This window comes from Chenopodium album, chromosome 24 (genome assembly GCF_948465745.1).
Source record: "Chenopodium album chromosome 24, dcCheAlbu1.1, whole genome shotgun sequence".
NCBI lineage: Eukaryota > Viridiplantae > Streptophyta > Magnoliopsida > Caryophyllales > Amaranthaceae > Chenopodium > Chenopodium album.
Genome location: NC_137857.1, coordinates 33,189,505 through 33,215,105, shown reverse-complemented (window position 1 = coordinate 33,215,105; position 25,601 = coordinate 33,189,505). Strand labels below are relative to the sequence as shown.

General features: G+C 32.5%; 3 protein-coding genes across 4 annotated transcripts; 2 read left to right on the top strand and 1 right to left on the bottom strand.

Annotated features, from left to right (window-relative positions):
* Nucleotides 1–813: 813 nt before the first annotated feature.
* Nucleotides 814–8,562, bottom strand: LOC145611260 (ubiquinol oxidase 4, chloroplastic/chromoplastic-like). Its single transcript, XM_081666573.1, has 9 exons — nt 8,163–8,562; nt 5,617–5,821; nt 5,042–5,135; nt 4,217–4,332; nt 3,256–3,364; nt 3,004–3,072; nt 2,707–2,778; nt 2,579–2,626; nt 814–1,140 (listed from the first exon to the last, which is right to left on the bottom strand). Exons 1-9 carry the CDS (start codon nt 8,318–8,320, stop codon nt 932–934), a joined length of 1,080 nt encoding a protein of 359 aa, XP_081522699.1. The 5' UTR covers nt 8,321–8,562; the 3' UTR covers nt 814–931.
* Nucleotides 8,563–15,620: 7,058 nt separating this feature from the next.
* On the top strand, nt 15,621–19,626 carry LOC145611259 (uncharacterized). The gene is made up of 4 exons (XM_081666572.1): nt 15,621–16,151; nt 18,028–18,480; nt 18,647–18,953; nt 19,197–19,626. Exons 1-4 carry the CDS (start codon nt 15,708–15,710, stop codon nt 19,331–19,333), a joined length of 1,341 nt encoding a protein of 446 aa, XP_081522698.1. The 5' UTR covers nt 15,621–15,707; the 3' UTR covers nt 19,334–19,626.
* Nucleotides 19,627–20,585: 959 nt separating this feature from the next.
* On the top strand, nt 20,586–24,895 carry LOC145612289 (mitochondrial pyruvate carrier 1-like). 2 transcript variants are annotated; one of them, XM_081667662.1, is made up of 5 exons: nt 20,586–20,725; nt 23,082–23,193; nt 23,281–23,335; nt 23,424–23,559; nt 24,585–24,895. In XM_081667662.1, exons 2-5 carry the CDS (start codon nt 23,098–23,100, stop codon nt 24,625–24,627), a joined length of 330 nt encoding a protein of 109 aa, XP_081523788.1. In that variant the 5' UTR covers nt 20,586–20,725; nt 23,082–23,097; the 3' UTR covers nt 24,628–24,895. The 2 variants fall into 2 exon arrangements, with proteins under 2 accessions (XP_081523788.1, XP_081523787.1); XM_081667661.1 differs by having other exon boundaries at nt 20,609–20,725; nt 23,091–23,193.
* The last annotated feature ends 706 nt before the right edge of the window (nt 24,896–25,601 follow it).

Genomic DNA, 25,601 nt, shown 5'->3' with positions numbered 1-25,601 from the left:
CAAAACACTTGCCCAAAGGTCTTGTGACCAAACACATGTAATACCTACAACGGTTACAAGGCAGATGCAACGTACCTTCCCTCTCTAGTCTCCAGTTTTCATTTCGGGAACTAAAATTTTTGTTGCTTTAGCTGTTTTAACTCTTAGATCATAAATAATATTAACAACCATACATGTGTACATGTCTATTAAAATAATAGTATCAATATCTAGCCATAACAAGATTTAGAACAATCAAAATACGAAGTATTAATCTATTGCATGCTCTAGAAGAGGATGCTAGGGGTATAGCCTTACGACTCCATATTCCTCCTCAGTGTTTTTTATTTATTTATTATTTTTTTTTTAGTACTTTTGCTAATCTTTTTCTTTGGAAGCTGTTCCTCATTTAAATCAAAAAAAGAAAAAAAAAATCTATTGCATGCTCTAGTGGACGCAATGTTTAATAGAGAAGCTAACACGGTAAGGGTTTGCATAGTAGATTCAATATTTTAGAGTGACATTTCAAGAAAGTAACAGACAGCTTCAGAAGTTAAGAGTGGGGCTTGCAAAGAATGAATATATCCATGGAAAAGGAACTACGTACAAACTACTAAGAAATGTATGTGATGCAACCCCAAATGCCCAGAGAAAAAAAAAATGGGTATACAAAGGACTGCAGTATCTTAAAATACTAATGAGCCTGTAGTATAATTACAGTCTTACTTGCCTTTAACATTTATAGATTCTACCCTAATCATGAAAAGCAGGCATCCAGATTCTAGGGTAGATAGTAGGAACAGAAAAATCAAACAGCACTAAGCAAGAAACACAGAATAGGGGAAAAAAAAATCCATAAAAAAACCTTTTTATTGCATTAAATGATTTCAGTAGCTACTTTCTATCATTGTGATAAGTTCTGCTATATATGTATATTATACTGTGCAATGACTTACTTACTCTTTGCAGGAGAAGTTGTAACTGATTTCTTTATACAATCAACTAGACCTTCACAATCTTGAGGCAAAACACATCCAGAATTATCAATATCTTCTGTAGAGTGAGGAGAGCAGAGGTTCCCATGAGTTTGACAAGCCCTCATTGTCTTACAATGTTCAGCTTCATCATCTCTGATGTTTAAGAACACATCATACAAGTTTTCTGCAGCAACAGCCAATAATAAGCCAACTCATAGTCATGGATGTTTAATATGCCATGTTAACAAACTTGAAAGCAGGTTTGAATGAAGAATATGCAATTCAGTTCATATCGTACATAACTACATACCATAGAAATATAACCAGCAAATAAATTACAATTTTAAATTGCATTTTAGGTATTGGAAGACACAACAATAGGCAATACTGCAGCAACATAGTCATGTTGGAAAATGTTCAATGTTATACTCCTTGAACATCCCCGCTGCCTCCCCAACCCCAATAAAATGATTTTGCCAAATATAGCTCTTAGGGATATGAAACATATCATAAGCATTACAAAATCATAAATAATCTTTGAAATGGAAGTTGGAAATTTATGAAACATTATGCATTGTTTTGGTCATTTTGGGACTAAGGCTTTGTTGTTGTTGTTGTTGTTGTAGAATGCATTGTTTGGTGTAATTAAATTGATTCGTAATTAAGCTTCCTATCCATAGCCCTCGAGACCGCGTTTACCATTTTAAGAAATAAAGAAAAAGGGGGGGGGGGGGGGGGGGGCGGGAACCATTACTCCCACAGGTAATATTATTAACAATTTGAAAAAAGGGGCTAAAACCACAAAGCTTTTGCTTTATAGCAAGTCAATAGCAATAAGCAATAAATTTAAACAAGGAAGGACTTCCAACGGATTAACTCTACTGCCCGGATAGAGGAGGAGCGTTACAATAGGCCGGTAACAGCCATTGTAAAACTTTGTCACATCGCTTGACAAGCGCCACAATGATTGAGAATAGTACTAGGATGGGTGACCTCTTGGGAAGTCCTCATGTTGGATCATGTAGCCGACCCCACTTATGGGATTAAGGCGTTAACATGAGCCACAATAACTGAGAGTAGTACTATGATGGGTGACCTCCTAAGAAGTCCTCACATTGGTTCATGTAGCCGACCCCCCTTATGGGATTAAGGTGTTTGACTTCCAACGGATTCTCTGGCAATTTACTTTGTCTAGCTTATTAACTAATTTTGCACTTACACAGTTACACCAAGAGTGAATTGATACAGCCAAAGGTTGACAATTTCTTAAATTTTAGAAAATAAGCTATTCCCATTTCATTTATAAACATGCAGCAAAATTTGTACTATCCACCTGTCTATATAGAAGTTATGACCAATAATACTCAAACTTGGATACAGGTTTCAAACTCGAAACATATCCAAGAGTGTGACGTGAAAAAAGCTCAACTGGAGGATACTTATAAATAATGTCTAACAATACTAAATGGTCATGGATACATGGTGCACAGTGAATGCTATTATGATAGCTCAACCAACCAGTTTTCAAAGGTTTTAATAGAATGGCTGTTAAAACATAAAAGTAAGTACGATGCAAAAAAAAAAAAAAAAAAAAAAAAAAAAAAGGCAAATTCAGAAATTACCTATTATTGGCCTTCGAGAACAGGGAACTCTGGAGGTTTGAAATTCGTCTGTGAATATAAGTAGCTACAGTGATCAGAATACTATATACTTTGGGCAAAGGAATCTGATATGGAATCAACAGACTTACCAAACAGGTACAAGTCACCTCCGGTATAGTACTTCACAGCCACATCCGGCGCAGGCAACGTCTTCAATTCATCTACACAAGAACAAGAGAATACTATCAACATTTACTACAGAAACAATCAATTGTGAATCAGCATAAGGGGAAAATTCATAAACAAGGTCATTCATTACATAATCACTACAACTTTAGAAACTGCCTAATGAACACAACTAGAGAATAAGGTGCAGATGTAGGGAAAAGAGTGGAAAACAATATTTTGCACCAGCCAAACTTAAAAGCAAAAGCTGACTAACTCACCTCCTTGGACCTTGATAAACTTGTCATAAGTTTCAAATGCATGATTCTCGACACATTCAGAGAAATGATCTGCACAAAGTACCCACATTGGATACATAAGTTGTAATAAAAATCAACTTTCAAATAAAGTAAGATATAAAAGCCCAATGCTTATCACCACAACCTTTATTATTAAAAAGCAACGAGAAGTTAGAGTGAGATAGATAAAAGTAAAAAAATAATGCACCACCGTAGAAGGACCTAAATACTTACAAGCCATTCTCGGGCTGATAATATACATGCCAACCGTCATAAAGTAATAAAAGACAGCGATATGCTGAGCAAGAAAACGGTCAAACCACCAAGCATTTCCCCCCAATTCCTGCATTCCGTAAAAAAGAATATTTAAGATAAAAATTAACTAACAACAACAATAACAACAACAAAAGAATTTTTTGACAGAGCCAATAAAGCTTTAAAGACATCAATCAATCTCTCTGAAGGCATGGACACTAGAGATGACATAAGCATGTCATCCTCACATTTCAAGCCATTTTCCCCTACATTCAATCCAAGAATTTTACTCCTAGCATATGATGGAGTAGAAGCAATCTTTGCGTATTTGGAGGTTAAGTACAAGGATAAAATAAATAAATAATTAAAAAATCCAAATTCTACATACAGAACCGGGATTCATGCATCAGTTATAATGCACAAATATGGTGTGACTCAAAAGCTTTGATTGAGCTTCCACATGACCTCACCAACTACCTTAATGATTGCAACTGAGCAGACACGATTCCAGGCCATTTATGGAAGATCGTAGCACCTTAATATAGTAAAACCAACCACTCGGGATACTATTCATACTACAGTAAGAAGCATATAGACATTCAAGACAACTCTAGCACACAAACACATACAAGAACAAAACAGAAAAAGACTATTTCTGGTAAGGTCAAACAAAAGCCTGACTGTGAAAGTAAAACTGCCACAATCTCTCCTACATGTTTAACTATGCAAAAGCCTGAATGTGAAACTGCCACAATTTCTCCTACTACATTAAACACAGGCCATATTAAACGGCCACAATATCTCCTAGTTCATACAAGTGAAGATAGGCCATGTACCCACAGGCTAGTGCATACAAGTGAAGATAGGCAAGCTAGCAGATGTACAGATATCACAGCCACTCACTGTATGTATAACCAAGCAAATTCCCAGAAGAACCTACCTCCATGATCAGAAGATGGTGCATTTCATTCCAGCTCTCAGCAAAATGGACTTTCAAGTAATCAGCTCTTCTCCACCAACCAAAGCTTTCATACAGATGTAGCACAGATATAAATGCTGCCAAGAGAACAGTCATTTATCAAAACGTATAGTGGATTGTAAATAAGCACGAAGTATATGATTGCCAATAGGAAAGAGGACTTTTTAAGAAAAAATAATAAAAATAGGAATGGAGATTTATTAAAGCTTATTTAACCAAAAAGTGTATACAAACAATTTTAAAAACAAAAAAATCCACCCCCATATCAGGAGAAGAACAGAGCATCACATTTACCAATAAAATAAAAGCTTCAAGGCAACATAGTTAACTAGATTTTTTTTATTATATCGGTACTAATCAATTTCTGAAAATAAGTGAAACAAATTCAATAAGAGGGTGTGAAGGCAGTAATTCCTTCAATGGGACAATCAAGTCTCAAAATAATTTAGTTCTTCCTTTGAGTGCTATGTTACTCTGTCTCTTTCTTTGAGTGCTACGTTCCCCTATTTTTATTAGTCTATGCATATATGGTAATTAGGTATACTAAGCATGCTCGGAGTGTTTCACATGAGATAAAAGCTTCTCAAGTTTTCTATCATTGATTTGCAATATATTTAGGGAATTATCTTCAAAATATGCAAGAAATGGCCAAGTTGCCTTTCAGATTCGTTCATCATGCTATACTATGAAAACAGTATGCTTGCAAGATGCACAATCTAAATTATTGATTTCCGTGTTATAAGGCATGTAGAAATAACAATTACACAAAGAAACGAGAGGCCTCACCGAAATACGGAACTCTCGCAACAGTTTCTAGGACAAAGAACCTTGCATAATCTCTGTCACGATATAAAGCATCTAGTATCTTTATCACTGAATCCTGCAACAATTATAGAATTCAAGTAACAATTAGAAAAAAGGTTGAACTGTCCTCAACAAAATCCAAAACAATATCCAATAGGGATTATTATAGAACTAAAGAAGCCCTAGTGCAACAATGGCTGGAAGAGTAATCGTAAAACAAAGATAATAAAAAACCAAAAGAGAGTGGTAAGGGACTCTGGGTAATACTGGCAATGCTGTGCGTTATAGGCATGTAAATATCAGATGACATTCTGTGTGTGTGTGTGCATAGATACACTTTTTGTATGCAACAGAAATCTATATGATAAGGATGCAAAGGTCCAATGACCTAAATAAGATCCAGCAAGGTTCAAAATTAGTGTAGAAGACTCTCATCTCAGATGGCAGTAACATAAAAATAAACATGCAGAAAAGAACAGTTTAAAATTGCAATAAAACCTCTTATTCGAAAAGTCAGTAGTATTTAGATGAAGAAACTAACAAGGAAAAAAGATTACCGTGAGGGTGATATTAATAGACTGCTCTAACTTGATGATCCATCTCTCAAAACCATTGGGTGTTGAATCTTTCAACGGCATTGCCTCACTGTTTCCCATCTCTTCATTATCTGCTAAGGTCTTTGGTAGAAAAGACTCCTCCACTTCTACTTTCTCCTCATCATCTTGCAAAATTGTAGCTTGGACGTGGAATTTGGAAAAATTGCTACAGATGTCACAAATAGCATATTAGAGGAGAATGTATAGGTGGAAAGATACTGATCCTACAAGACAGTAATTAAGTAACTGAAAAATAACCCTCCAAAATTTGAATGAATAGCACAAGATTTTCTTTTATAACTGATAAAAAGATAGACAAATAAATGTAAAGATATTTGAATGAGGATTGCATCCTAAAGTTAAGGATCTCCATCCTTACTTGCCACAAGACTAAGATAAGTTATAAGATTAGGAGCTCCAAACAACTGAGAATAGAACCACAGACAACTTATGTAAAATATCTCAAACTTAAATAAAGACAACCAGGCATACATAACGGCATGTTGGATAACTTTTGATGTGAAATATAATACTTGGTTCAATCTTCAATTGGAAAAAAATGAAACTGATTAACAACTAAGCAATAATTATAGCCCCAAGGACTAATGCTTTAAACCCATTAAACCTTGTACCAGGTACTTCCTAACTGAAGGATTTGCACTTGAACGAAGTATTTAAGACTGTTCATCTCACTACTCCTAATACAATCATTCTTTGTTCGATCAATTAGTTACTACAAGCATACTAAGCAAAGCTTTTACCCCAACAAACTAAGAAACAAGCTTCCATTAATCATGCTACAAACCACGTCATTACTTTGATCACTAAAGGAGAACTTCAGGTAAACTGGTAAACAAAGGAGGTCTCATAGGCTCATAGCATATATGATATATGAAATACTACATATGAACTATCAAGTATTAATGAATAATGGCCACAATGAAAGATAGTGAAATTACAAATCTGGACCCCTTTTATTGAGTGCAGGACAAGTCGGACAACCTACTTCAGCATTGAAATACGAATTCCATGGACCAATTTGACCCTTCAGCCCGATTCAATAAGTTTAGCTAAATACTGAAACCTAATTAAATCTTTCATCCAAAGCTAGGACTTTGGACAGGTTTGAATCCTATGTCCAATTAACCAATTATCAAATTATGTAAAATTTTGTTACACTAATAAGAAAACTTCAGAATCCTATGATAATTTCATTTCACATAGGTGCGAGGTATTCAATTGAATACCAATATCCCAATAGATCATGTGAGATTTTAGCTTGAAGATGATGGCTTTCAATCAAATTCCATGATGAGTTCATGATCCCACTTAAGGCACCTTGTTTAATACTTTATACCCATTACCAAATTTCTGGACACCAACAAAGGTTAGACAAATCTTCTATAGTTGATAAGAAGTATTGGCTCAAAAGTCTGAAAATGATGGTTGTATAAGCAACTACAGATCCTAGTTGTTAGGCATAGACGCATAGTAGGAAATTACATGTACAAAAGTTCCAGAAATATCTACCATAAAGTTCCAATTTTCTAAGTGCTCATCGAACAAATGCTTACCAGCTGAAAGTCGGAAAGTGAGAGCTGTCAGCGGTGCATAAAGGTCAATTTAAGCTTCTTCTAAATTATGTTCCATGGTAATTTAACATTCTCAGCTGTACACTTTCTTTAGTCTTCACTAGTACTATTCCATATAATCTAATCTCTTTACAGTCCCAATTCTCCCACACACCTCCTAAATCATTACCTTGCCTACAATTTGACTTCCAGAGTATACAATAACTTTCAATTTACTAGCATTTCACGATTAATTTCCTGTAGCCAACACTGTATTCCACTATTCCCTAATGGACTGATGTAGCAGACACTCTCCTTAGTCGCCAATTATCGAAATCAGAACTTTACAAAGCAAACTATGAAAGGGGACTGCATCAAAATTATGTTACACTTCGTATCTATTTTTTTTTTTTTTTTTTGTTTTTGTTTTACTCTACCTATTATCAACTTAACAAACTACTAGCACATGTAGTATTTACTTAATCCAAAAACATTCATGACAAGATTTTCCTAAAACAAAATAGCTTAAGATAACATTCATCATCAATCTAGTAACAACAGAAAATCAAAGTTCATCCAACAAAATCAAAAACAGAAAATTCAACTTCAACTTCTTACATCGTCACACTGAAAATCTAATTTTATCCTTTAAAATCAACAACAAAATACTGCAACATAAAAATGACAATAACAATTACAAAATCTTACATAATTACACTTTAACCGCCTTTAAAATTAACTAAAAATTGCAACAACACCCTTTAAAATTGACAGAAAAACTGTGAAACAAAAAAATAAATAAAAATAACGATAAACAATGACAAAATCTTACAGACAAAATTTAAGATTATCAACAATAAAAAAAAATATAAAAATCAATTTAACATGCAAAATCCACTCAATATTACAGAAATTGAGCGCAAATTTGAGAATTACCTAGAAATTAATCGACGAGAAGAAAGACGAGTGGAATTAAGAGAATTAAATCTTCGTAAAGGAATTAAGGAGCTGAAAATGGCGGAATTTCCAGAAATCCTAGATGATTTTACAAAGGTTGTTGCAGAATTTGAAGGAAGAGGGAGAAATGCCGCCATTTTCTCTCTCCTCGATGAGATTATTTGAGGAATAAAATAAAAATGGAATGTTTCTGGGTTTTAATTACGGATTAAATAGAAGAAAGGCGGTAAACGACGGTGTTTTGATTGACGATTACTCAAATTGACGTCGTTTTACGGTGGTTTTGGCGGCGTTGTTGAATTTTCCGGTTTTGATTTTGCAAGAAAATTAGTGAGCTACGTGTTTGAATTTGTGATTGTAAGAATATTCTTTTTTTTTTTTTTTAAGGGGTTGGGCCAATGGTTTCGTCACGAAAATTAGGCCTATGCAAAGTATGGGCTCATTTTGGAAGTGGGAATCCAATCGTTATCCAATTTCTTGAATTTTAATGGATTACACTAAGGGCCTGTTCATATTTACTGAACTGAACTGAACTGAACTGAACTGAACTGATTGGAACTGAACTGAACTGAACTGAACTGAACTGAATTGAGATGAAATGAATATTTTATGTGAGAGGGAAATTAAAAGCTGAACTGAACTGAACTGAACTGAACTGATTGGAACTGAACTGAACTGAACTGATTGGAGCTGAACTGAACTGAACTGAACTGAAATTAAGTAAATGTGAACAGGCCCTAAGTTAAATCTCGTGCAATAAATGGACGGTTGTTAATTAATTATAATGAAAATCAAATTATAAACATGATATGATAATATAAGGACTCAACACATTAATTATTCAACTATGAAGTATATAACCACATGTAATAGTCATAATAAATAATTTAATATTTTGAAAGCTTATTTCAAATTTTATGTAAAGCAAATGTCTTAGATACAATTCTTAATTATGGCAAGAATACTTTTTCTTAAGAAAATATTTTTGGAAGCAAACTTTTTAATATGACACTATAAGCCTGTTAGTTGTCCCTAGGGATGGCAACGGGTCGAATCTGGACCGGCTCCAGATGGATCCGGATTCAGATCCGTTTTTGTATCTAGGATCCAGATCCGACGGGTCCACGGATCCGGGTCCGGATCCGGGTCCAAAACGGGTTCAATATTTTTTGCCTAATTTTTTGCAATAAATGTAATGTTTGGGTCAAAAAATTTATTTTAAACTTCCGTTGGGGGTTATTAATTTCAACCTTAATTAATGTTATACACCTAATGTAAAAACACAAAGTAACTAACTTATACACTTATATTTTGTAATAAAAATTATAAACGACGGAAAAAAGTACGATGCTACATATACGATGATATATTCAATATGAGCATCCAAAATTCATCTCTTGAAAGGGCTAATCTTTATCACTAGTAATAGCATCAACATTTTAAATAAAGAAACAATTTTTTTTTTTTAATATGTAAAATAAAAAACGGGTAAACGGATCTGGATCGGATTTGGGGCGTTATTATGATGGCCTCTGCCTTTTTGAGGAATTTAAAGAAACGTAAACTACTAAATATATATGAGATATTTATCAATAATTACACCTACTTCTCGTTTCATATTTTAAGATATACGAAGTGTATTAAGTTTACAAGATTTTGAATTTTGAGAGATGTGTCCAGTTACACCTCTCTTAGAGTATGCCACAACTTGATCTAAGGGCATGTTCTTGATTTATTGAACTGAACTGATTGAAGCTGAATTGAACTAAACTGAATTACTTATGAGAGAAGGAAATTAGGAACTCAACCGAACTGATTGGAGCTGAACTAAACTGAACTGAAATTACGCTGAAGAGAACAGGCCTTAAGATGAATCAAACTCTAAAAAAACAAGATTTTGATGTTTTTTCTATGTACAGTATAATTTAAATACATTTAATTCCTTGATTTTTTTAAAAAATTATAAGTCTTGGAAAAAAAAACTTATTATCATAAACACTTACGCACTTGTCTATAAAAATTGTCACAAAATATTAAGAATTAATGTTTTGACAATGTTAGTTGAACTGAGAAATCTCTATACCACTTTTTTCATGATTTGTTTAAATTTTAAACCGTCTTTTAACCATTTGATTTAACTTAATTTAAGTATCAAACCACTCCAAATTAGTTTGCGAACAGTCTTAGCCCTGACTAGTGCCTCGGAAATCTCAATAGATTTAAATAAGGTAAGGAAATAGAGAGAGGGATAGGCTAGCTTAAGTGGTTAAAAACTTCATTTTCAATTCTAAAAGATTATGGGATTGGTTCTCACCCCGCCTTTGTGGCTTTATTAAAAAATAAATAAAAAAACATACCCGTAATAAAACATTTTTATTACAATTGCATGCATTTTAATCATAGGATCTTATTGCCTTAATTTCTTTGGTCTTTGATGTGACATTGTGACTTGTGTATTCTACGTTTAAGACACTTGAGTTTTTTTGTCGTCACAGAATTTCTACCATCTTTGTCGTTTCTTTCCACTGGATTAAAGTTGCAATTAAATATTTAGATTAACTATAGTAAAAGGGACTAGTTGTACAATTTGCAAAATACAACTGGTTTCAACCTACTAAGATTTAGTCAACCTTTTGTTTTATTTTAATTTCTAGATTAAATAAACTGTTGCACATAAATACATAAACGTTTGATCATATTAACATCTTACATAGAAGGAATATACTCAATATAGTACCAGTACAATAATAATATACTCCCTCCGTCCCCTTTTGATAGTCCCTTATGGGCAAATTTTAGTCCCAAAATGTTCACCCCATTTGCTTTTTCCAACAATCATTAATATTAATATTTAACTTGAATTCCCTCCAATTTGCAACAATACTTGTGCAAATTTAGATTTCCCATGTAAATTTTGTTTTCCCATGTACTTTTATTACTTTCTCTCTCTACTTTTTGCACATACAATGTTAATTTACATTTTCAATGTACTTTTACTATTCTTATTTGTGTTTATTAATTCCCGTGAAAAATGCCAATAAAGGACTATCAAAAGGGGACAGAGGGAGTACTTTAAATCAATCCTATCACGGAATAGTTGTTTAAGTAAGATTTTGTTAAATTCGATATATGTTTTTTGAACTTAACAAACATTTCATTTATTTATACTAGTATAAGAATTTGTTTCATTCTAATTATCTGATTAAAATTTGGAATTCATCCACAAAATTTCGATTGTTAATGTATATGGAGTAATATATTGTTGTGGAGTGTTATCAGACTACTTGTAGTATCTTACTTGTAGGCTCGTAGCATTATCCTTAACTAGCATTTGATGATGTAAAAAAAAGTGTAAAAAACACATTAATTTTAGCTGACAAAGATTTTTATACCAACTCAATTAATCGATTCTTTCCATTGGATGTATGGTGCAACTAGAATGAAAGAAGACTAATTTTACAATTTGCAGGCTAAACATCATTAACAACTGGTTCCAAACTTTCAAATACTAAAGTTTTAGTCAACGATTTATCATATCATTTTTTAATTTAGAGTTTAATTATTTAAATTATTTATCCTTATTTATATTTATTTAACATGAAATGAAAGTTGTAAAATCAATGCCATAATTATTTGTGTAAATTTTTTAAAACTTATTTTGTTTGACATTAGTCAAAATAAATTGAATATAAGAAGGTATTTAGAGTGACACAATATACTATCAACTTTTCTTAATTAGATGCCGCTGGAAGTTCGTTTTAATTATTATACGGAGTATTATCAATGCTTAGGCTTGCACATCCAAAGGACCAAAGGAATGTCATATGCGTATGAAGCGCATTGTCGTGCATAGCTTAGGCACACCCAATTGCATATGAAAAAAAAAATGTATGCTTGACTTTATATGCGCTACTCCACTCGACATTAAGATAATCCCAGTTGGATTATAAAAAGTCATAAAATAAAAAATCAACAACTTTCAAACTTAATTAGCTCAAGATATAATTTTCTGTACATTTCATTAAATAATAAATACTAAAACTTATATATGTACGTAATTGACATTGACATCGACATCGTACATGAACAATTGAACATGCTATTAGATCAATTTATTATATGTTTCTACTTTCACCACTTGACATTAAGATAATCCTAATGAAAATTTACATCAATATATACAAAATCAGAAAATAAAGACAGAGACAACTACCAAACTAAAATTTAGATATCCTGTCATATAAATATTTAAACTTGACATCAACATCTTACATCCTAATATACTATAGTTAACCATACATGATGCTATCCTTTTTAATTTAGGTAGAACAACTTCTAATCAAAGTACCATGCACTTGAAGTAACACGTTATTTATTAAGGTATATATGAAGCCATCTGTATATCTCAAAGCTTCAACCTTACTTTGTTGAGCTATCACGAGTTATATACACAAATATGGTTGAAATTATAAAGTTTTTACATAAATACTTGGTCATACCCTTTTTTTAATAGGTGCCAAGATATAAGTGTAACTAGTACTTGTCAACTTTAGAATTCTACAAACCGAAAGCTGTGATTAAGCTGTATATCACATGAATTGGCTTGGCTGCTATGTATTCTCATCAACTAATTGACTGCTCAATTAGGTAACACAACATCACCATCGATCGAGAGAGAGTTATCTCAATGAAGAAGCTTCGGTGATGATTTACATCCTCCTTTTATTTATTTTTTTTGAACGGTTATTTGAAGTCTACGTCACTAATGCATAAATTATACAGTCCATAAGTACAGGGCCGTCCCATACAATTTGGGGGCCCTGTTATAGTTTTAAAATAAGGCCCTAAATAATTTAATTTGTAATTTTTATTATAAAAATTTTCCTCTATTTTTCCCAAGATTTTCATATTCAGAGGTATATTTCTAATTCTAAGAGGCATAGTACCCAAAAAAAAAGAAAAAAAAAAAGATAAATAAAGGATCAAAAGAATCTACATCAATATTTCTACAAAAAAATTAAAAAAAACTACATTAGTAAACATGAGAATTTCTTTATTTTTTTCATAAATAAAATCAGATTTCTGTTCTAAAACGAAAACAAAAACTTACCCTATTATTCAAATACGCATACCTCATTGCTTCTCATCTTTAGCTCTTATCCCATTAGTAAACAATCCACAAACAAGAAATTATTGTATTTTACTTTATTTCCTTTTAGATCAAATTTGTTTCTACTTCGTAATATTGAGATTTAGTGAAAATATATTGGGTGATTTAAGGAGTCTAAGAAATTAATTTTCCCATTGGAATTTTTTTCTCCTAAAATTCATCTAATTGATTAAAGAGGAGGCAACGTGAGTATGAAAAAATTGGGTAAAACAAATAATAAAGGAAGAACTAAAAATACATTGAACATGGAAGGTTTTACAATATTGGGAATTGCAATGTAAAAGACATTGATTGGGGTAATTAAAAGATGTACGTAGTAATCAGGAGCATAATTAATTAATAAATGCTGTTTTGTTGTGGGCTAATTTGACGTTGACTATGTGCAGCGAGAGAAAGAATCAGTGACCTTTTTTTTTTCTTTTGGGCTTCGCGAAAATTGGGCCCTCGGTTTTAAGAGGCCCTGTGCTAAGGGTCTGTTTGCACATACCCTTAGCCGGCCCTGCATAAGTATTATAAATATTATGGATGGTAAAAGTTGTTTAAATTTGACATACAGAATTAATATATTGAGATAAATTTAATTAATAAAATCTCTAGACTATAATTTTTCTCATCAAAAAGAATTCTTGGGCTAATTAATTTGATTATGTGATGTAGTTAAAATAAAAAAATGATTGAAGAAAAAAAAAAGGTAAATATTTTATATCATACTCCATACAAGTATTACAACTAAGAGGTTAAGAAGACATATTTTCTCATAAATCGGCCACTTATTATGTTGATTGGGTTATGAAATCATCAAATAGCTAACATTTGTAACCTAGCCAATGATCATGAAGCAAGTATTTTTCAACAATACAATAATATAAAGTAAAGCATCTTCAACTCCAATACTTTTGTAACAAGTGTGTCCCTACTTGTGGCTAAAATCAAGAAATATCATCTTTGTTTTTGATTCAAGACTTAACTTTGATTGTAAAAGAAAAAAAGACATAAAATTAATACGCATGGTTCACATATTGATATGCATTTTAACAACTAAAGACATCAGATATAAATAGGTCATTAAACTTTACTAATCATATATTTGTAGTAATATTTGCCCTCTTACCTCTACCACGTATCAAGCGAGCTAATAGGTCCCACAGTCGTCCAGCTCACGAGAAAGACAACAACAAGGTCAACAACTTTGTAGTCCATGTACTAAAACATTGCAAAATCTAACATCATATTGGTCTCTTTATCCCGGAATACTTCGTAACATCTGCTACATTTATTTTCATATTATTTGCAACGATTTAATATTAAATATAGAGAAAAAATATCTAATTGTTGTAAATAATATGAAACGGATGTGGTATTATTTTGACATGAATGTTAACTAGTTTAATTAATTATAGTTATTTAAAAGATTTTTATATAATCAAATAATAATATTTTTAACATCAGTTGTTATATTATTGATAGACTACTTGAATTGAATTGTTATATTGATGGGTGGCTTATTATAATATATACACCGTAGTTTATATAACTTGTTATATTGTTGAAAGATAAATATTAATCTCAACTAAGATTAGTTGTTTCTTTTTTTTTTATTTTTTATTTTTTTTATACTTAAATTAGTTAAGAGCAATATACATAGCTAGCACAAAAACTTTGTTAGGAATACATCCTCCCAAAGCTATTTACAAGATCAATTAATAAACATAATAGTACGGAGTACTTTTTAAAATAAATTATTATTCAATGTCTCATGTTAATTGATTGATTGGTGGTTAGTCAACTTATTTTGACTTATTTCATACAAAACAAGTTTAGATTAATTCAAGTAAGTTCAATAAGTATAAAAGTTTTCAAATTAGATTAGTTCAGATAATATACACAAGCTAAATCAAACACAACCTAAGTTCCTACTGTAATTCATTACCATAATAAAAATATACATAAATTCCACATAATTATATACTCCCTCCGTTTTTAAATACTTGCTCCATTTCTCTTGAGCATGAATGTCGATGCTAATTTTTGATCAAAAATATATTTAATTATCAATAAGTATAAATTCTAACAATTGCAAATTAATAATCTATTCACTGAGACGATTACAACAAGTACCCAGAAAACTATATTTTTTCTTATGTATAAATCACAAACATTATTCAAAGTAGGACGAATGAATAGTGTAAAAAATAAAAAAAAGAGCAAGTATTTAAAAACGGAGGGAGTACTTCATATGAGTATATAAATACCGTATAAATCTTTAGTATAAGGTGAGTTGATAGCAAAATTATCAATCAATTCAAATATCAAACAATGGTATTCTAGTAACTTTCCAAAAATCCCATACAAAAATGGAAAACGAAGAGAGAGAAAATCATAACCTTCATCAAAATCAACATATTCTTCATCAAAATCTACTATCACCAAAATCACATAAACAAACCTTACAATATGAAGATGATGAATTAAAAAGTCTAAGACTTTTTTTAACATGGGCTTGTGTTGATCAATCAAACCCTTGGAAAACAAGCCTTTCTTGGTCCGTTTTCTTCTTGTTTTGTATTGGTGTTCCAATTTTGTCTCATTTTGTATTATATTGTTCAACTTGTAAAGATGAAGATCATCTTCAACCCTTTGATTCCATTGTTGAGCTTTCGCTTTCGGCCATTTCTATTCTTTCTTTCCTTAACCTTACCAAATTTGCTAGAAAACTTGGTCTTAGGAGGTTCCTTTTCCTTGATAAGCTCTATGAAGAGAGTGATCGGGTTCGGTTCGGGTACTCCATACAACTTCAGGTACGTTCTCAATCATCTAGTCTTATTAATTTTGTTTAATCCCCTGTTTTTTTGAACAGGGGATTTGAGAATATTTGATATGATATAAAATATACTGTTTTTTTAAAAAAAAAAAAAATTAAACATGCAAAATAATACGAAGTAAGGTATTTATTCTTCATTGCACAGATTTTATACTGATATATAAAAGTTGGGATATGAATATGATCATCATAACTTTTATTCCTTTTTTGTCCAAGAATTTGGGTTTATACTCTTGATCAAATTTAATTTTGTTGTCATAATATGAATGAGAGAGAGTGTGATTTAAACAAGTGTTTAATTTACATGAAACTAATGAAAATTAAATATTTTGATGTTCTTAAAGATTGTCATGGTTATTGATTAATGCGATATAGTCTTATGATTGATGAAAAAGATATTGCAACTGTTTGATTTTGCTATTGATTAAGGTTCTACTTCGTAGATTGAAGTTTATCTTAATTTGATACGTGATTATTTTTTAATTTTCTAGCTGGTGGTCGGTGGTATTCCTCCGAAAACTCTGGGTCTTAAGTTGGAAATCACAGTTGTTAGTGTGTATTTGAAGGAATTGAGTTATATGTTGCCATTGAAAATTTAGACTGGGATTTTGATCGAGATTGATAACATAGTGACTAATTTTGATTGTAAGGAGAATAATAAGTGATAAAGATGGACATTATTAATAATAAACAAATCCATGTTAATTAGAGTTTTTAAATTAGAGTCCTCAAAATTGAGTAAAACTTCGTTCATAATAAAATAATGCATCCAATTTTCATGTTATGAAGTATTTTGTTCCAAGTTGATCAAATGCGCACAAGTTTTGTAACTTTTTTTTTTCATGGCAACATGAAAAAGTCACTTTAAGCACACCTTAAAAGTAAGAGATATATTGAAGTGAAAAAGGATGATAATTTACTTTCTATTTAAGATTAGTAATAGTATATTCGATCCATATATGCTCCACATATTTCTATATGATTGAACATCACATACTTGACCATGTCGGCATAATGTAAAAAAAAAAAGTTGTGTCACCTTATTAGAACGTATACGTTCGACTGATTCGAGATCATGTAAGAAATTGCCTTCTTAAGGAGGTAGTAGAAGGATCATGGGTATATAGTAGTTTTCGGCAACTTTAGCGCAAAAAAGTAAGGTTTTTTCTAGCAAAAGCAATATGCAAAAGAGTAAAGCATCTTAATTAAATCGTACCTTTGTCGTTTATGCTTATCATCATTCCATCAACCTCATTGTTTCAATTGATAGCATCATAGCAGGAAATATAGAAATTAAAGAATGCAACTTTTTAATCAAAGTCATTGTCATATCCATCCAAAACGAACTACTCGTACTATTTTGATTAGCTAGATAGATATTTCTTCTTCTTCTTAGGTTTAATGTTACCTTTTTTTTCTTTTAATTTGCTTCTTCTAGTGGTATGGTGGTAATAAGCCGAGCAATCCGTTTAAGATTAATATTCAAACTTGACACGGTTAAAATCAAATCAACTTAATTTGACTCGAGCTACTCCAATGTATTACAAAAGCTTAAGAGTCTAGTTGAGTCAATAGTAAATTTGTTTCATCTCAAACATTGTTGTTTTGTTTAATTTCATTGACACGTGAAAATCATAATGAAAACTTGAAAAGTCTTTAGAGTTTTGAACTATTGACTTTAAATAATATCATTTTGAATAAAAATTGAGCTATCATACATCATAATTTATGTCAATGCTAATTATGGCCAATATTCCTTCATATAAACCATTGAATAGCTAACATATTGCATGTTAAAATGATCAGAAATTGAATTAATAAACATTATTGAATCCTTTGTTATTTTTTTGCAGAGATCAGTCAAAATCCTCTGTATGTTCGTGGTACCCTGTTTCATTGCTGATACAGCCTACAAAATCTGGTGGTACGCCACAGGAGGACCTAAAATCCCTCACTTTGGCAACCTAATATTGAGCCACACCATTGCCTGCTTCTTGGAGCAATGCTCTTGGCTATATCGAACCTCGATCTTCTTCCTAGCTTGTGTACTCTACCGCGTTAGCTGCTACCTTCAGATCCTTAGGCTCGAGGACTTCGCTCAGGTGTTCCAGCTCGAAACGGATGTTGCAATGGTTTTACTTGAGCATCTAAGGATCAGAAAGACTCTGAGGATCATTAGCCATCGATTTCGAACTTTCATTTTGTTCACCTTGTTACTTGTCACTGCTAGCCAGTTTGCTTCTTTGCTAGTCATTACCAAGTCTGATGGCGGTAAAGTTGATGTCTACACTGCTGGAGAAGTGGCGGTAATTTTCTATTCTTTTATTTGCTACGTACATATATATACTTCCTCTGTTTTTTATTAGTTTATTACAGTATTTATTTACTAGCAACACGTACGTACGTTCCTTTTAGGAAAAAGTCATATTACTTATTATTACCACGGCTTTTGGCCGGCTTTTAACTATGTAGCTCTGCTCGGTCACCCTAGTAACCGGAGTGTGCATATGCCTAAGAAGTGCAGCAAAGATCACACATAAGGCGCAGGCCATTACATCCTTGGCTGCTAAATGGCATATTTGTGCTACGATAGACTCTTTCGATGCTGTCGAAGGTCAAACTACTCCAATCACTCGATCATTCTCACCTCTTACGTTCCCCTACTGTACACATACTGAGTCCGACGAGGAGGAGGGCGATGGCGACGATGACCTTGATAACACTAAGATGGTTCCTGTTTTTGCAAACACTATTTCCTACCAAAAGAGACAAGCCTTAGGTAAGAATACTTTTTACTCCGCTCCTTGTACATACAGTATGATCATAACTAACAAGCTTGGTAGAGTTGGTGGGGTTGTGACTTTAAAGTCACGAGTTTAAGCCCCACTAACTACATTTGCTTGGGAGTAGAGAAATTCCCTTAGCTCTGTATGTATAGATATAGTCGTTATTTTTTTTAATTGTTTTGTACCATCAGATTTTAGCTAGAAATGTTAGTAATAATATTTTTGTATGTTTGCAGTGACATACCTAGAGAATAACAGAGCTGGAATTACAGTGTATGGATTCATGTTGGATAGAACATACCTCCATACTATTTTTGGAGTGGAATTATCCTTGGTACTTTGGTTGCTTAGCAAGACAGTGGGTATTTCATAATTAACAAGTTTTATGAAGAGAATTGACAGAGTAATAAACAATGATTTCCTCTTGATTGGTCACTCTGATTTGATTTCTATGTCCCTTATGTCCAATGGCATAATGAAATGGTACATATCTACATAAAATGCTATTTTTTATTACATTGATGTACAATTAGAGTATTAGGGGGAATTTTGTATGATTTTTTGTTTGGTACGATTTTAGATGTTATAGAAAATGTATGTTTAATGTAATTTGTATTAGAATAGATCAGAATTACGGAGTAAATTGTTTGGTTTCAACATGGTTCACTCGGAAGGAGAAAAAGCATATGAACGCAAGTACTAATTTTGTAAGGCACGGCAAAATTATTACTCGTAAATGCAAGATATATCTATTTACTTGTATATGTCTATACATATACTATATCTCCAAATTTTTATTTTTGTTGGTTGAAGATCTTTACTTGAATATATAAGGTGATGCTTCAAATCTTGTATGCATAGCATCCCAGTCATGACAGTCGCATTTTAAATCCAGCATTTAGGATTATTTGGAACACACCTTGTATATGACATCATGGTTGTTAGAAAAATGAAAGTTCAACCACTACCCTATAATACTAATACTTGGTATGGGATTTGAGAAAAAAGAAAGGAAAAGACAACAAAGTGACAAACTAATATAAGTTCATATTAATCAAGACAAATTAGAGCACGGTCTTATGAGAACACGTTATTAATCCCTTGCCGTACCTCAATCCTCACGTGTTTTTTGGTCCGGTATTTGTGGGTCAAACACTTTGAGAGTGAGGGGAAGGGTATGAGATCTCCACCCTCAAAGTGTCATTAGTGGGGATTGAACCCCCAACCCAAGGTTGGAAGGTTACAATCTTTACCACTAGACCAAGCTTAGATTCGTTACAAAAGTACATGTGTCCATATACCAAAGTGATGCAAATAATCTTTATACACCCTACGTTCCATATACAGTTGACATGTTTCACGTTTTTCATAACTCTAACTCCCAAATTCTCTTATACGTAGTAGTTGATTTGGAAGAGAGGCTATAACCAATTAAGGGCCTGTTCTGATTGACTGAACTAAGCTGAACTTAACTGAACTGCACTGAATATTTTATGAGAGGAGGATACTGGAAACTAAACTTAAAAGAAAATAATTTGAAGAAAACAGGCCAACGGCTATCCATCCCTAACTCTCGTTAAAGTAGAAGGATTACTTAGGCAAAAGGTCAACTTTGGGGATCGGTTGTGAAATTATTTTTAATTTAAGAAAGAAGAGTCCCGCCCCGCCTGAGATAAATAAGCACTCCACCCTTCACCGGCGACTACAACCTTATTAGGGGATCAACAACTCCAGATCAATTTCAGATTTCAATCAATATTTAAAGGTATTATTCTCTTGAAATCCTTCATTTTTTGCGAATTAGAATCCTTCAATTTTCACAACTTATTGCGATTATTTTGTCAAAATACTCTCAATTTACGCTACTGTGTATAATTTCATCACCATTGATGTAGATTATTGATCAATTTCTTGGGATTTGTGTATTTTCTTTCATATTTCTTGTATAATTTTGATTAGAATAACATCCATGGCTTCAATATCCTCGATTTTGTTTTAGTTTAGAGGAAGAATTTATTTTTTAGGGATTGCAATTGAACAATGTCGATTACTGACATTTGTATTTGATTCTTTAATTTGATGCTAATTTATTGTTTTTTTTTTTTCTCAAAGTATCAAAATTTGTCAAGGTTTTATCTTGGAATATGTTCTATTGGTAAGAAAGATGTTATATTGGATCATTTGTATGAGTTTGGTTTATGGTTGAATTCATATTTGTATGCAAATGCAATAGAAGTTTAAATGAGTAACTTTTGTGAAATTACTGCAGTATTTTGTTTGGTATCATTAAATATTTGTTAGCCTAGTATATTTTATCAATTATACACTTTCCCATAGCTCTAAAGTGAACCAATCACTTACTGAAATTCCAACTTCCCTAAGGAAGTGATGCTAATTTATTATTATTATTTTTTTTTTAGAATAACATCCATAGCTTCAATATCCTCGGGGTTTTTTTTTTTTTTTTTTTTTTTTTTTTCAAATATATATATAATATTTTTTAGGGATTTTAATTAAATAATGTCGATTATTGGGCAAATATTAATATTTGATTCTCAAATTTGATGCTAATTATTCGTATTTTTCTGTCTCTATTATTTAAAATTGCCAAGGTTTTATTTTGGAATATGTTCTATTTGGAAGGAAGATGGTGTATTGGATGAGTTTGGTTTATGGTTGAATTTGTTTATGTATGCAATAGAAGTTTAATAGGGTAAATTTTCTGTGAAATTCAAGTAGTTTATAAAGTTTGGTCTCATGAAGTATTTGTTAGCCTAATTTTACTTAGGAGTGATCATCAACCAAACAAACTAATCCTTAATGCGCGCGATTTGTGCCTGTGTTGTTTGACTTGTAATCTTCCTAGTGTCTGTTGTATTCTTCTGTGGATGATAAATTGTAAAAGGCCTGATAGATACTCTTCAAGAAATATATGTTTAGATTTTCAATAAGGAGAGTACATTTTGGGGAAATTTCTTATGTAAGTGACTATATATATACAATTTCAAAGATAGGGTTATCTCCCGCAATCTACACAGCCCTTGGACATGATGTTGAATGGTAAAGGTGTCCGTTTATGTGTTTGTATTAATAATTTTTACTTTGTACTTGTGCTTATATATGTTTCCATGTTGAAATATTGACAGTCCGGTGCAGTTCAAATGAACCTAGGTAGAGTTGTTTGAGATATCTGGGATGGGTAGACAATCTCTTGTAAGTATACCTAGACAAAGAGAAGGAAAGGATAGAAATAGTTATTTTATCAGGTGTGGTTACAAATTTAAAAATAGGTGAAGTAAAGGGGAATAGAAGTATGCTCATAGTTTCCATTAAGGTTTTTTTTCTGATATATGGTGTCATCCACATGGATCCTTTGCCTCATATGTGCTGTTATTATATATGCTACATGTTTCATCATCACCTTTAGGTCCAGATATCCCAACTCTCAAATCATGTCATACAGGTTCCTTTTAACTTTATTTCATTTGTTGACTCTCTTCTATATGTGATAGATATGTACTCAGTATCCTCATATGTAACATGCCTATTAATTTTATGTGTCCTTTTGAGATAGTCTTTTCATATTTAAGATTGAAATATATGAATTATGATTGGTTTTTGAGCTGGCTTATTGGATATTTGGATTCTAATGTCATCTTCCCATTGATGAAGGGTGTTTTTATTTATTTTTATTTTGTAATGCATTTTTTATGTCAAACATTACTTTTCCTGGGAGATTGTTAGCTCTTTTATAGGCCAATTCTTCGAAACACCAACTTGGTTCGCAAAGATGACAATTTGCAAAAGCAATGTATGTTAACATTAAGAAGTTTTGCTGAAATGATCAATCTTTCATATAAATTATTGCTTTACTAGGTTGGGATTGTCTTTTTTTTTTTGTAATATTTATGTCTAAGGTGTAGCCGTGTAGGTGCTTACCTAGGGTATAAGTGGTCTGTTGTTTTGATTTGTGTCATCCTTGGTATTTGTTTCATTGAGGGTACATTTTTTTTTCTTCTCGTATTGTAATAACTTTGTTACTGAGGATCTGCCAATTGCTTGCGTGCGTCGGAAATGAGTGCATTATTTTCCAGCATCTAACTTTGAATTTCTTTGTACAGGACTAACAGGAGATAAATGGCTTCTACTTTCCGTGCATTTTTGAACAGTCCTGTGGGTCCTAAAACAACTCATTTTTGGGGCCCTGTTGCCAACTGGGGATTTGTTGTTGCTGTATGTTTCGTTACTTGAAAACATATAAATAACTTTTATTGACTAAACTTTGGAACTTATCGTCTGTGTTTCTGATGGAGCTGGCAGGGGCTTGTGGACATGAATAAACCTCCTGAAATGATATCTGGCAACATGAGTGCAGGTTCATATTGTTGTTGTTGCAAAGCAAGTCTACACTTATAAGCATGTTTTGATAGTCAACTGATTAACACTGTTTGTTGGTGTTTCAGCAATGTGCGTTTATTCAGGATTATTCATGAGGTTTGCATGGATGGTTCAGCCTCGTAACTACCTACTTTTAGCTTGTCATGCTTCAAATGAGACTGTTCAACTATACCAATTTTCCCGGTGGGCAAGGGCTAATGGGTAAGGGTTTAAAAGCATTTTGTTGTTCTATAACTCTTTGTTTATTATATTTCGACTTTGATTGTAAATGCTTGCCTTTTATTTTGGCTCTGTTTTCCAATTTGCCTCCTTAGCTGCCCTCTTTTAATCTTCTATGAAGTTAGTGCTTTCCCATAAGAAGAGGATTAGGTTATCGCCATTAGACTGTGACTTAGTGGAAATTTTCTATGTGAAACATTAGTAGGCTCAAAAACACATTATTGCCCAGTTTTGATAATATTCAATGGAGCCGAGCTGGGTCGGGCCTTTTTGGCTTGCCCAGTTATTGAATATTTAGAACTTCAGAAGTTGGAAGTCTGGTTGTAAAGTGTGGAATGGTCTATATGAGTAGTCCAGTTGGAAAACAGATTCGGTCTCATATCATTTGTTATCAGTCTAGGGAGTCATTGAACATGGAAGTAGCAACATTTCAGTAGCTTTGATTTTGGTGTTCATCCCCTTGGTGTTGGAAGTTCTAATCAAAGGTGTGGATTGCTCATTATTTCATTTCAATTTTAGAAAATGCAAAGATTGCAAACCACATTAATTAAAAAATAATTAAGTATGCCCAAGCCATTTATTAAAAAGTAATAAAAGTATGCCCAACCCATTCAGATGGGCCAAATTTTGTGATACAGAGTATCTACTTGGTTCTTGACTGGTTGACCAAACTGTAATAAAGTACGGAGTTCGGAGTACTTGTATTTAGTAACCTCTTGATCATAAAGAGTGGATATATTATAGTGGGGGTTTTTATATACGGTCTTGAAATTGCTAGATAATTTCTAAACTGAAACCATCTCCGAATCCGAAGATATCCTGACTGGGAGATCTAAAGAACTGGCATTCGTCTTACGAGTTATTAATCATTATTTTTGCTTACCATTATTATACTGAACGGATTGAACGCTCCAGCTCTAGGGCCTCTGCAGTGATTACATGTTAATATATTCTTTTGCTCTTTTAGACTGGGTTTAATCTAACATATTATTGATCTATTATGCTAGGTACTTGTCACAAAAGAAAGACGAAGATACACCATCACAGTGAGATCTTCATTTGGCGCTTTTGTTGCATTATGTATAAGTGATTGAATCATATGCTTGTACACCAGCTTATCACACACTGAAGAAAGATGATCACAATTCACAAACCTTCAACTTTGGCAACAGATACTTGCTGCTAACTCTTGAACAGTGCAGCTTTTCTAACATGTTTGATAGAGTTGAAATATTCAGAATTGTGTTATATTTTCGGCCGACAAATGGCAATTACCTTCCTGCTGGCTACTATAAGTAGGAGAGGACCTTTGCTATCATACAGTACTTAATAACCACTTAGATCCATTATTTATAGCAAATTCTGACATGAGACGCCCTCAAGCCAAGGGACGTAAAATGTCACTTTAGTTCATAAGAAACTAATACAGAGTAATGGTTACCGTCCTTACTCCGTATGCGATTTTGATCGGTGTTAAAAAAAGTTCTTCGATTTTCGTGCACAAAACATGTTTTTCAAAAGTATAGGGGGGTACTTTGGTTCTTTGGGTCCAATTTGAGATCAAAATTGGCAAAAAAAAATGATCGAAAATGTCTTGTTTTGTGTGTTTCACGCAATTCGAGGTATTTTTAAGCATGCAAAACGAGGAATGTTCAATCATTTTTCGTTAATTCTGATCTCAAATTGCATCTGTAGGGCCAAAATATCACCCTAAACCTATGAAGAACATGTTTTGCGCACCAAAATTAAAGAACTAAAAAATTCCCGTTTGATTTTTGCGACAGGTGGTAAAAAATAATTTTTTTAATTTTTTATTAGATGGTAAAATAAAACTTTTAAAAAAACATGGTGGTAAAAAACAATTTCATGAATTTTTTGGTGGTAAAAGTCAAAATTTCCATTATTTAATGAATAATTTTTCCAAGTACTGACGGCAGCCTCCCTCTGGTAGCCCCCATCCCCTCTGCCCACGCTCCCTTGTTGGTCGGCGACTCTTCCCCCGTCGGTGAACTCTATCCCGATAC

Coding starts and splice junctions, on each gene's coding strand:
- LOC145611260 (XM_081666573.1), bottom strand. CDS start 8,320: ATGGCGGCATTTCTCCCTCTTCCTTCAAATTCTGCAACAACCTTTGTA. Junction 5,822..8,162: donor TCTCGTCGATTAATTTCTAG/GTAATTCTCAAA, acceptor TGACATCTGTAG/CAATTTTTCCAAATTCCACG. Junction 2,627..2,706: donor AGGTGACTTGTACCTGTTTG/GTAAGTCTGTTG, acceptor TTATATTCACAG/ACGAATTTCAAACCTCCAGA.
- LOC145611259 (XM_081666572.1), top strand. CDS start 15,708: ATGGAAAACGAAGAGAGAGAAAATCATAACCTTCATCAAAATCAACAT. Junction 18,481..18,646: donor ACACTGCTGGAGAAGTGGCG/GTAATTTTCTAT, acceptor TTAACTATGTAG/CTCTGCTCGGTCACCCTAGT. Junction 18,954..19,196: donor CCAAAAGAGACAAGCCTTAG/GTAAGAATACTT, acceptor GTATGTTTGCAG/TGACATACCTAGAGAATAAC.
- LOC145612289 (XM_081667662.1), top strand. CDS start 23,098: ATGGCTTCTACTTTCCGTGCATTTTTGAACAGTCCTGTGGGTCCTAAA. Junction 23,194..23,280: donor ACTGGGGATTTGTTGTTGCT/GTATGTTTCGTT, acceptor TGGAGCTGGCAG/GGGCTTGTGGACATGAATAA. Junction 23,336..23,423: donor ATCTGGCAACATGAGTGCAG/GTTCATATTGTT, acceptor TTGGTGTTTCAG/CAATGTGCGTTTATTCAGGA.